Source organism: Lepisma saccharinum, chromosome 18 (assembly GCF_977018435.1).
Source record: "Lepisma saccharinum chromosome 18, izLepSacc3.1, whole genome shotgun sequence".
In the NCBI taxonomy this organism is placed as follows: Eukaryota; Metazoa; Arthropoda; class Insecta; order Zygentoma; family Lepismatidae; genus Lepisma; species Lepisma saccharinum.
Window position 1 is genome coordinate 19,796,128 of NC_139246.1, and position 13,143 is coordinate 19,809,270.

The 13,143-nt window shown below is 40.1% G+C and overlaps 1 protein-coding gene across 1 annotated transcript in view; it reads right to left on the reverse strand.

Annotated features, from left to right (window-relative positions):
- Mer (ezrin/radixin/moesin family protein merlin) overlaps window positions 1-13,143 on the reverse strand; it is a 40,831-nt gene that overhangs the window by 9,926 nt on the left and 17,762 nt on the right. Inside the window, exons 7-11 of the mRNA XM_083140268.1 lie at window positions 11,898-12,004; window positions 10,379-10,508; window positions 8,017-8,148; window positions 2,662-2,862; window positions 126-292 (exon numbers count right to left, since the gene is read on the reverse strand). Of these exons, the coding sequence (XP_082996394.1) occupies window positions 126-292; window positions 2,662-2,862; window positions 8,017-8,148; window positions 10,379-10,508; window positions 11,898-12,004 (737 nt within the window). The remainder of the gene's footprint in view (window positions 1-125; window positions 293-2,661; window positions 2,863-8,016; window positions 8,149-10,378; window positions 10,509-11,897; window positions 12,005-13,143) is intronic.

Here is a 13,143-nt window from a genome sequence, read left to right on the forward strand (position 1 = left end):
AAAGTTTAGGGGGTTGTTGAGGAAATTTTGCGGAGGTATAAAGGGTGTGTATTTTCCTTACGAAAATATTTGGACCTAAAAGGGATGAGGAGACAGGTGAGTGGAGAAGGTTACATTTAACGTACCTTTCTTTTTCTATTTCTAATGACAGTTGCTCCATATCGCCATCTGTGATGAGTTCGTATGAGTTTAAATCTGCAGGCAGGGGCTCTGCATCTAGCTGCAGAGCCTGTAGATCTGCTTGTAGATCAGAAGGTACAACTTGACCAGATGGATACAAATTTGGAACAGGCTATAGTAGAAGAAAAAAAATTAGATACCAAGAAAAATCTGTTACGTAAACATGAATGAAAACACTGCACAATGATCTTAAAAGCAATTTAAAAAAAGTTTCATTAATACAAATCTGATGTTCTGATAAAGGCTGAATGCATGTAAGCAATATAAAACACGTACAAGAAATATAGGTGAAAAGGACAAGAAGAATTTTTTGCATATAAAAGCCCACAAGTTGAGGAGATTATCATTTCATGATGATTTTTTTATGACTTGAGCCTTACTGCATTACCAACAGGGCCAAAAGTTTTCTGCCATTTTATTCAATATTTAATACTAAAAACATCACATTCATTAACTTTAAAATCATATCAGACCAAATGAAGTTGAAAAAGAAAGTAGGAGGGATTACGGGGTTCCAACATGAACTCTACTTGTATTTTCCACGAGTTTTCCACAATTCTCAATTTTTTCCAGTATTCAATACACAGTATGTTATTATTTTAAATAAATGTTACAATGGCCTTCTCCATTTCTCCTTATAACCATATCATCCTCACATTCTATATAATTATTATTAGAGATGGGACAGGTTAATTGGTACTCTAGGGGATTTGACTGATATTACGGTCAATTTACCAATTAAGTATACTTCCAAATACAAACTTTAGGCTAAAAAAGACTAAAAATCGGCAACTTACGTGTGTGAGTATGAGATTTTTTTCGTACTACGTTTCGGAGGTTGCACTACCTCCTTCTTCAGGCTAAAACGGAGTTATTCAGACACCTGACATGGTGCCTCGTCGTGAAAGTGAAGGTTAAGGATTTAGGTTAAAAAGTTGCTTGAAGGACACTTTCTAAAAAAGAATATAAGTTACACATCTAAAACCGCGCAAAACTATAAAAACAAAAGAACATCCAAGGCTGAAGTTAGTGAACTGCTGACCAATGCTCAGGGTAGACGATTCGTCTACCCTGAGCATTGGTCAGCAGTTCACTAACTTCAGCCTTGGATGTTCTTTTGTTTTTATAGTTTTGCGCGGTTTTAGATGTGTAACTTATATTCTTTTTTAGAAAGTGTCCTTCAAGCAACTTTTTAACCTAAATCCTTAACCTTCACTTTCACGACGAGGCACCATGTCAGGTGTCTGAATAACTCCGTTTTAGCCTGAAGAAGGAGGTAGTGCAACCTCCGAAACGTAGTACGAAAAAAATCTCATACTCACACACGTAAGTTGCCGATTTTTAGTCTTTTTTAGCCTAAAGTTTGTATTTAATTGTGAGTAATTCGCACATTACCATTATATTAAGTATACTTATAAATAGCCTGCAATTTCGTGCAATATTGTGCCATTTTGTTACTACTATTTGAATAAAAACATACAATTCATATGCCACGTTTTGTAAAGTAAATGTTTAACACACAGTTAGTTTTTCAAAAGCACAACCATTGCAATCGCTTAATACATTAATTAAAGAGGCAAATGAATTAATCATGTTCTTCAAGAAATATTTGTAACTTTGTATTGTATCAGTAGAATATCTGTTATCCTTATCAGTTAATTTTGTAACACTAGTATATTGGGAAGAACAAAACTTTCATGTTAGTCCACTTCCGATACCAATAAGAAAATTAATTCAAGAATAAAATGATATCTCTGCAGACATAATTGAGGACTTAGGTTAGAGCTTTTTACAATAGTTAAATATTTTTTTGAACTGTTGGCACTGTTCATGCTTTTGCCAAAAACAAGTTTATAAATTAACACAACATTAACTAGTCTGTTACAAAATAAACACACAAGTCTCAAGCCAATATCTTCAAAGTAGCTTGTGTAAAGCAAGTTACTAAAGTTGTAAATGTAATTATAAGTTTTAAGTACACTCTATGCACAGAAAGGCAAATTGGGACTGAACCTACAGTTTAAAGTGGAATCTGCACCAATATGTGCTTCCACCGGGTATCGATTACATTGATTACAAGGCAATAATTATTAGTTTCAATTATTATTAACAGGCAGAGCATATTCTAGCTCTTCAGATGTATTTCAACTTAAACAATTTAATGATTTTTCCTGAGATTTCCAGGTTCTCCAGGTGTTTAGGAACCATCAATTGAATCAGAAAGGTAGTTACTCATTTGACTGCATGGTGTGCTGACACTATATGATTTACCGGGAACGGAAAAATGACATTTGAAAGGACTGCCTTCCCCAGATGCAATTACATCAACAGTGCCTACATCATCATTCAAGATGGTACTCAGCATAGTGCAGCAAGTTACAACTGAAGTGAAGCAGACTTGTTATCTGGATTAATGCCCAGAAAAGGAAGTAGGATAAGTTGGAAATGATGTTTCAAAAATACAATTATGTAACTGCTTACCGTAACATTCGTATATGCATTACGTGATAGGAACTCCAGTAACTTTTCTTTAGCTTGCTTCTCGGCAAGACGAGCCCTCAAGAGCTCATCTTTCAAACGATCCGCTTCCGCTGCTCTCCTCTCGGACTCCTCCACCAGGCGAGCAGTCAGCAACTCCGCTTCTCGAGTCTTCCGCTCAAGATGCACCTTCTCCTCTTCAGTCTGTAGCACAAATAAAACAAATGCAGTTAGGGAATGAGCAAATGCAATGTCTTAGCTTTTAGAATTAAATAATCAAGGTATGGCTGAGCTAATGCTGATGCTCATTATTGATAACTAACTGTTACAGGATGGCTACTCTAGGAACATGATAAAATTCAAGTATAATTCCTGAGAATTCAAGGCTACAAGCAGATGTTTTCTCTATTTTAACATTACTTATTACCACCTCTCACCACCCACACAAATATATTTAAATAGTCTGTGTGATGCCAATGTGTTCAAAATTCTAATTCAAACAACTCTCCGTCACCACACAACCAACACCCCCCTGCCCATAAATGCAACCACCCTAGGTGCAAAACCTGTCCCATCCTCATTACCTCTCACACCCTCCAGGTGCACACGGCCACTGGCAAATTTACCCTCCATCCCAAAGGGACCTGCCATGCCTCAAACCTTATCTACATCCTCACCTGCAACATCTGTGGTGATTTTTACCTGGGGGAAACATCAATGGCCCTCAACCTCCGCATCAATAACCACCACTCCTCCACCCACAACCTGGACTTCACTGTCGCCGTCCACACCAACCACCACAACATCCGTTTCAACGACTGCTTTCGGGTAGCGATCATCCATCTCCTACCCCAACCAGCCAACACCTCTGTTCACAAAAGATGGGAGAGGGCCTATATATCGGCCGTGAGTGCAACCACTCCACCTGGCCTGAACAAGGCCACCCGTAACGTCCCCACCTCACCCCACCCTCTCTCCCAACCCATCTCATCCCACCCTCCCAAAACAACCCATCCCACACACTCACAGTTTTCGACAAGCCTGTTGACGAAACAGTGTTTTTTTCGTTCTATGTACCGATTCTTCTTCGATGGTGACCTGGCAACTCTGCAGGGCCCCAACTTCCGGTTCAGTCTCTTTCTTTTCACACCGAAGATGCTACTAAATTATCGAAAATTCTGAATTTTTCCACTGTCCGGTGAGTGTTTCCTTTCTCCTTTTTTGATTTTTATTTAGCCCTTTTGGGCTATATATATATATATATATATATATATATACAAATAATGAAGGAGACAGTAAACACTTACCACACGAATAGAAATAATTCAATATTTCGCGATCTGAGTCGCATTTTCAAGAAGGTAGATGAAAGATCGACGACACTGTGAGTAGAGGCACAGAATACTGACCGTAGCGTCTCTACGGTCAGTGTTGCCAGAAACAGTTGAAAGGAAACACGAAATACTTTAGCCAGTGTTTACTGTAAGGTGGGTGGCACAGCTATGGGTACCCGCATGGCCCCCTCTTATGCCAACCTGTTCATGGGCAGGCTAGAACAGGAATTCCTTGACTCCCAGCAACTGAAACCACTCCTCTGGCTAAGATTCATTGATGACATTTTTCTCCTCTGGACACATGGCGAACCCTCCCTCACAACATTCCTAAACCGACTAAATGAGTTCACCACCCTCAAATTCACCTGGTTCCACTCCAAAGACCAAGTGACCTTCCTCGATGTGGACATCCACATTGCGGGAGACCACTTGGAAACATCCATACATATCAAACCAACCAACCACCTCCAGTATCTCCACTACTCCAGCTCACACCCCTACCACACCAAAAAAGCCATCCCATTTTCCCTTGCCCTCAGAGGCCAGCGCCTCAACTCATCCCCCTCATCCCGCCAAAACTACAACCTACGCCTGCACCAAGCCCTAACCAACCGTGGCTACCCCTCCACCCTCATCAACAAACAAATCACTAGAGCTAACTCCCACAACCGCACCAAACAACCCAAAACCAACCCTCCAACTCTGATCACCCAATACCACCCTCACATTACGAAAATCAGACATACCCTCCACTCCCTCCTCCCCATCCTGCACAGTGATCCCGAGACCAGAGACATCTTTCGGGAAAAACCTAGGGTCGTCTTCCGTCGCCCCCCCAACCTCCAAAACATCTTGGTCCGAAACACCCCCACCCCTTCCGCACCCCTTCCCCCAGCCCACAGGTGCAACAAACCCAGATGCAAGACCTGCCCCATACTCATCACCTCCCCCACCCTCCTGATCCCTACAGCGGCAGGTGAGTTCACCCTTCACCCTAAGGGCACCTGCCACTCATCCAATCTAATTTACACCCTCATCTGTCAAATCTGCGGCAACTTCTACCTAGGTGAAACCTCCACCCCCTTGAATCTAAGGATAAATAATCACCGTTCCTCCACCCAAAACTCCGATTTCACAGTTGCCATCCACACCAACAGCCATAACACCACCTTCAATAACTGCTTCCGTGTTGCCATCATCCACCTTTTACCCCCCCGCTCTGACACATCTTTCCGCAGGCGATGGGAAAGGGCCTATATAGCAGGCATGCACGCCACTATACCCCCCGGACTCAACCTAGCCAACCAGTAACTCTTTCCTCTCCTCCCCGAAACTACCCACCCACCTTACAGTAAACACTGGCTAAAGTATTTCGTGTTTCCTTTCAACTGTTTCTGGCAACACTGACCGTAGAGACGCTACGGTCAGTATTCTGTGCCTCTACTCACAGTGTCGTCGATCTTTCATCTACCTTCTTGAAAATGCGACTCAGATCGCGAAATATTGAATTATTTCTATTCGTGTGGTAAGTGTTTACTGTCTCCTTCATTATTTGTATTTATCCGCCCTTCTGGCACCATTTCTAACCCTATTCCTGTATATATATATATATATATATTTCGAGATAGGTAAAAAACAGGAATAGGATGAGAAAAGGTGCCAGAAGGGCAGATAAATACAAATGATGAAGGAGACCGTAAACACTTACTACAGGAAAAGAAATATGTTGATATTTTGTGACCTAGGTCACACTGTCATCGGAGAAGCTATCAATTCTCTGCCGACAAGCCCTGAATGCAGGATGCCCCCTCCCCTCCCACCACAACAATCGACATGTCCCTTACTTCCTCACCCACCCCTGCCTCTACCCACTCCACCCCCACCACACCACAGAAGAGCACCAGTCCTTGGACAAAAAATGACCTCAGCAGATTGACAATCCTCACCCACAACCACCCACTGACTGCACCTCCTTCTTGAACCTTTCCAGTCACAACCTCACCACCACCGAAATTGACGTCCTTTCTAAAGGGCTCACCTTCTTTCCCGCCACCACCCCAAACAATTTCCGGCTATTATTTGACATCCAAACTTTTGCCCGCAGACTTAAGTGGAAGTATTTTTGGGCCAAGAATCCCCCCTCCAATGTCAATCCCTCAGACATATATCCCAGTCTCTTTCAGTTCTGCCCCCCTCCCCCTATGATCCCCCACTCTTCCCAACAACCACCCTCTCAAAAGATACATCACCTCTGTTGTCAACAATGTTTCCGACAGTGCATATCTCCAAAACTCCTCTTCCCACCACAATCTAACCCCAACCCAGCACCAAGCCCTCCGATCCCTCCGCAACAACCCAGACATCAAAATCCTCCCTGCCGACAAAGGGTCCACCACAGTAGTCATGAACTCTTCAGACTATGTGGTGGAAGCCTCCCGCCAACTCTCTCATTCATCCACCTACAAGCCCACCACGGTTGACCACCATCACTACCAACACTCACGCACCTACAAGGTCAGACACAACAATACTCCCGCCAGCAGACCCATAGTTCCAGCATGATATGCCAGGTGGCAGCACCGAATCAAAAATGGTTGGATGTAAAGTGAACAACCTCCATAGATAATAGTGTTTGTTGACTGTTTGTCCCTCCAGAAGGAATGACTAATTTTCGAGTGACTTGACGTGGTTTTTTCGGTTTCAGGTTGTTATCAAAGCTCCATTCCGAAGCTTGTTTGCTGGTTTGCATTTCAAACTCATAAACCCACGTCTTGTCACATGTTATGATGCATTTCATGAATGTAGGTTCCGAATTGGCTCGTTCAAGCACGTCTTCAGCAAACTGTTTGTGGTGATCTTTTTGAAGAAAATTGAGCTCTTTTGGATCAAGCTGTGCCACGGTATGTCTCATGCCCGAAACATCAACTAAAATGGTGCGAACGGATTCGTGAGACATGTACAGATCCTGAGCCATTTCCCTTAAGCTTGAATGACAATTTTCCATTACCATTCCTTTACTTTGTTGATGTTTTCGTCAGCCCAAGATGTTGAAGGTTGACCGGAACAAGGCAATTCTTTAATCACTTCTCGTCCTTCCTTGAAAGTTTTGTACCACTTGAATTCTCGTGTTTTCGATAAAGTTGCCTCACCGTAGGCCTTCTCCAACATTTTCAATGATTCAGCACAAGAAATTCTGTTGGCAACAAAATTTGAGGCAAACTCTTTGTTCGATATTTTTATCCATTACAAAATAGCAGAGCAGGTCAACTAACTTAAACAACAGCTGTAAACAAACTGGTCGACAGATCGTGTCAAAACTCTACGTGATAATTAGGTACATTGGTACCAACTTGCAGCAAGAAAAAAAAACATACCTTTTACACGGGCTTCTTAAATGAACAATTCCCGGTATTTATCTGACAGAATGTATAACAATATATATGTGTTCACTTAAATATATTTATTGCCATTACAATTGATATGGAAGTTGGTAATATCAGTCTTATCAGCACAGCCTTAAGCAGTAATGTCTAGGGTGAAGATTTTTGATTCAAGCCTAAAAATGCATTTTTATAGTGCCTAATTTGCATAATCTTGCACAAAAATCCCTCTTCTAGTATTCTAGCACCTTTCTACTGTGTGTCTCTCCATAGTAGACGGTAGAAAGTAATCTCTTGTCTTGAGTGTCCCTTCATCAGTTTTAGCTAACTACCAACAAACATCATTGTAGCGATTAGCCAAAATTAACAGAAAAGCAATGCAACAATATGAAAAATACAATAGAATATAAAAATTCATGTCAATAAGTGTGAGATTATGAAGTTCATATTCATGGAATACTTTGTTGCATCTTTTATTTCATTGTGACTACTTCCATAGTTTTTGGAGCCGATTTTACAAGATTTTACTGCCTATAATTACATGCAAACATTTGTGCTTCAAAAAACAATTTTTTAAAATATAAATGTGTGCATTGCAGCGGTATGGTAACTGGTATGCAGTAAATCAGGCACTATGTACCTACCTTCATGGCACTAAGTCTAATTCGAGTGATTTCTTGCTCTGCTTCCGCTGCTTTTTGGTTAAGTAACATGGCTTCTTCTTCAGCCACCCGAGATTTCTCTGCCAGCAAGTCGGCAGTCTCCTCAGATCGCCTCTGAATTCAGAAAAGGGGGAAAAATTACTAAACTGTCACGAAGATAAATGTATGAAAGTGCATTCCTGTGAACACACATCAATGTAAAGAAATGCAAATATTAACTTGTGCATAGCGAAACATAATTCAATATTTTAACAAAAATATGTGAAAAACATGCAGAATGGCATTTATTGTTGGAAAAAAATTACAGAGGCTCAATACAGTTTCACCTGCTGAAAATAACACTTTAATAAAAAATAGTGACAAGAAAGACTTATAGGTGCTGTATCTGTACTGGTCAATATAGACATAGTACAATTACTCAGATTTATCAATCTAATCTTAATATGAATAGTAGAGCTGAGTAAATACAGACATATTGGTTGAAATTTAATCACCATATTCAACAAGCCCTACTACAGCAAAGAGACAACAATAACTAGAAACTCCAAATTGTGATGAAAACCTTTCTGGACGTAATAGCGGATGGAGACTTCTAAAAGTACCTGCCCATAAACACCGATCAACTCCAGGAGTTGAAAAGAAGGACCAAAATGACAGCTCCAGCAGCAAATTTACAAAAAATGTTATAGCCCTAAATTCAAAATTTCGTCCTTCTCAGCACCATAAAAATCTCGGTCTGGTCTTGGTCCATTCTCCGTCCAGAGCACGAGCGACAGTTGCAGAGATCTGCAAAAAGTCAAATCACCAACAGCGCATCACTTCAGACACACAGCAGATGGAAGTCCAGGCAATGTTACTTCTAACACCAACCATCAGATATACGTTAGTCATTGTCCGTCAGTCAGTCAGTAGGGCATCTAACTGCCACACGGGAGACGCAGGGCAGACGACCTCAGGTGGTGGGAATTCAACAATGCCCCTGCACTAGTGACTCTGGGGTACCTGGCTCAAACCCTGGAGGGTAAATGCAGATCACCTCCACACCCTGCATGGGACTTCATGCCACAGTGCAATGCATGGAAAACAACAAAAGAAGAGAGTATTTCCATAAAAAGCAAAATTCTGCCATTTACTTATTATTTTCATTGATTTATGCATAATTCATGTTGTTGTTTTTTTTTTTGCAAATATTTAAATACGAGCTGTTTCTATGGCAAAACCCTATTGGTATCCTTGTTGCTGAGGAGGTTAATAAACCACTCACATTTTTCTGGAAACATTTTGTAATGTAATTTTACACTGGCCTATCGCTAATAATCATCTAACACAGTGATTTTTATGTGGAGTGACTAGCCATGTGAGGTTGTGTTGTATGTATATCTTAGTGTAGCTTGAAAAAGTTCTGGCAAACCAGGACGACATGTTGCAGATATAATAAAATAATAAATAACCACTAAACATAACTGTAATACAGGTTCTTATGTTTTCCGCGAAGCTGTTTTAAGAAATTTTCTATTAATTTCGGTAGCCACTGCCACCATCCTCATTGGAATTCGTTGTCTCGTTGCTAGCTCATTTATGCTGTTTCTTCCACCACTGGACTTGCAAAACATATCAAATTCCACAACCATAAAATCGAAAAAGTACATGTAAAATACAAGGCACACACTCTCATAGACAGAAAAATCAAAGAAACACATGCCATCATGCACTACAACCACAAACTCAACATAGGCAGTGGTCAGGCACACCATGCTTGGCTTCCCCGTACTGCACAAATTAACACGGTGAACAGCAGACTAACACATTCGCAGACATACAGCCGACAACAGCACACCTAGCAATGATTTACGAAGAAACAGCAGAAATGCGTCAAGCAACGACACAACAAATTCCAACGAGGATGGTGGCTACCAAAATTAATAGAAAATTACTTAACAGAGCTTCGCGGAAAACGTAAGTACCTGTATTATCTATTACTGCATCTCTTATTCCCATAGTATGAAAAATAACTGTGTTAGATAATTTTGCATCTACAAAAAGTTGTTATGAGAACCTTTAAGAAGAATGCTAATAATCAGTAAGTTAATTACATATTTTAGTGTTGTTATAAAATCAAAAAACAAGTATTTCATTTGGGATATTATAATACAAAATAAAAATCAGACATAATAAAAGAAAAATATAGAAAAAAGAAAGGAAAGGAAGAAATATCAGCTTGACACCTGGACAAATGAGACAGTGGAAAAATTTATACGTGAGAAACACCAACAAAGCGTAAGTGTTATGATGTATTTAATGTCTAAAAGAACCAGTGCTGGATGTTAGTTCCATAAATGCCTACCAGAGCTTCATTCGCTAAGCGAATTTCCTCTTGGTACTGCTGCAGCCTCTGCTCCATGGCTGCCTTCTCCCGTTCAGCTGCCTCCCGTAGCTGCTTCTCCCTTGCTAGCTTGTTTCGTTCTATCTGCCTCCTTCGAAACAAAAGACAATTCACTTCTGGAGTATTTCATTTAATCAGGTATTAAAATGTTTCACGACTATTCAAATATATCATAACCGTTCTTGTAAAAATAATAATCAAGCATGAATTACATGGAAACCAGCAATGCATTTGAAACTATTCAAGGGGGAAACATTTCAGAACATTTGGTGCTCATTATAAAAAACTTTTTTAATTAGACAATTGTAAAATATATTCAAACATGAAGGACATAGAATGTATTTTGCCATATTAATAAACTTCAAAGATTGATGATTCAAATTTGTGTGTATATTACACTTTTGGCATGAAATTTACATTTTTCCACAGCACTCCAATCATTTAAAACAACTGCTATATTTTCGAATGTTTTTGTGTTGTATGCATGGTCTTGTAATTCTCATGTTATTTGAATAAGGGCACATTGTCACATTAATTATAATTATTCTAGCTTCAGTCTCCTTGTCAAATAATTATAAAGCCCATTATTATATATAATTTTATACAACTACCTGTAGAAACATCTCAATCACAATAAAAATATTCTATTTCAATCAACACATAAGGGATGGAAATTATTTTAGTATTATCATTTTCTATTATATGCACCAAATACACAAATCTTATGAAGGGTGCAAATTACCAAAGTACGGATATGGATTCAATACAAATCAATTAATGCTGTGCATTAAAGGTGGGAAAGTATGTTGTTCTGTTTGCATTGAAATCAGGATAAAAATTTACACATAGGGTAAAACAGTTCTTTGAAGAAGTTGGGGGAGGACATCTCCTGTACAGTGGGATCCATGAGTATTACCGTGCAAATTGTTCATCACCATGTTCATGCATTTTATTCCACCCAATAAGAGCTTCAAGAATTAAAAGAAAACTCAAAACAAGCTTTTGACAACTTCTGCATCAGCATATATAAAAATCCATCGCTTAAAAACACATAGGATGTAAGATAAAAATTAATGAAAATAGTCATGGACAATTTGAATGGTAATACTCATGGATCCCACTATATTCATTGCAAACAGAAAAGAGTAGGCAGGTTTCTTATTACCAGACTTGATGGTAGTGCCTTGCCTTTTAAAGTCTACTTTATGCACAGATAGGAAAATCAGGATTGGACCTACAGCTTGAAATGCTATCTGGACGACTATGTGCCTCCAGCAGGGATTGAACCCCGAATGCCTTGAAAATAAGGTGACAGCACTACCACTAAACCATTGGGAAGGTCTGGTAGTAATTTGGAATCAGGTTTCAGGTAACCACATGCATTAAAATGAATGAACCAACGACAATTTCACAATAAATTTACATAGAAATTGATTCCAACACAAGTATACACTGCACTAAAATATTTACTGCTCATTACCTTAGCTTTTCCTCTTTGGCTTGAGCTTTCATTTGTTGAACTTCCATGGAGTCTGGCTTTCTGCGCCTCATGAACAAATCATGATTAACAATGCAAAGATCTAAAATCTGAAAAGAAAACACCACTATGTCAATTTCTTGAGAGATCTTAATTTGACAGTAACAAAAACTAATTTCATGGTACAATAAAAGAATCCTCTGAAAAATAAGACAGTGGCAACCATGATTCTGCAGTTCATGACTGCATACATATATAGTAGAAGGTAGGGATGGGATCGATTAATCGGTAATCTATCAGTATCGGCGGATATAGGCATATCGGTGTATCGGTAAAATTACAGATTATTTTACCAATCCGATATACAAGGGTTGATCAAATGAAAAGGTACTAAACGTCGTAACAACGGAATCGTTTATATAATACCGATGCCGCGATGGGAGAACGTAGCGTGATATGTAGGGGTGCGATTGGAGTCGCCACGTGGCATCGGAGCATGCAGGGGATCACGCATGCGCAGGAGAGAGCAGAGGCTCCGAAACAGAGCGCCGTCCAAGTGACGTGGCAGTGCGTGTTCGGACAGGATGGCGTTAACATTGGCAAATTCGACTGTTGAGGAGCAGCGAGGCGTTATCCGTTTTCTGACAGCGGAAGATGTTAAACTGGCCGATATTCATCGCCGGATGGTGAAAGTTTACGGGGAAGACTGTGTGCCGGGCCTGTCACGGAGGGTGTGGTTCTGCTCCATGATAACGCACGTCCACACGTCTCCAGGGTCACACACGCGGAACTGGCCAGGTTCAAGTGGGAGCAGCTAGACCATCCACCCTACAGTCCGGACTTATCCCCCTGTGAATTCCATGTGTTTGGTCTCTTGAAAAAGCATCTCAAAGGAAAGCGCTTCACCTCGGACGATGAACTCAAGGATGCTGTGAAGGACTGGGTCGCGTCACGGCCAAAGGAATTCTGGGAAAAAGGAATCATTCGGCTCGTTCATCAATGGGATCAATGTGCTCAGGCCTATGGAGGATACTTTGAATAAAGTATTCATTTACACCGACAGTGTCGTTTTGTACCTTTTCATTTGATCAACCCTTGTATCAATAAATATCTGATAATTTAGTGCAAAATTCTGCCATTTTGTTGTAATTTTTATGGATAATCGTCATGCCCTAATTTCTAAAAAAGTAAATGTCTAAATATGCAATTTCTCTTTCACTGCAGTCACCTTCAAACACACATTTATTAA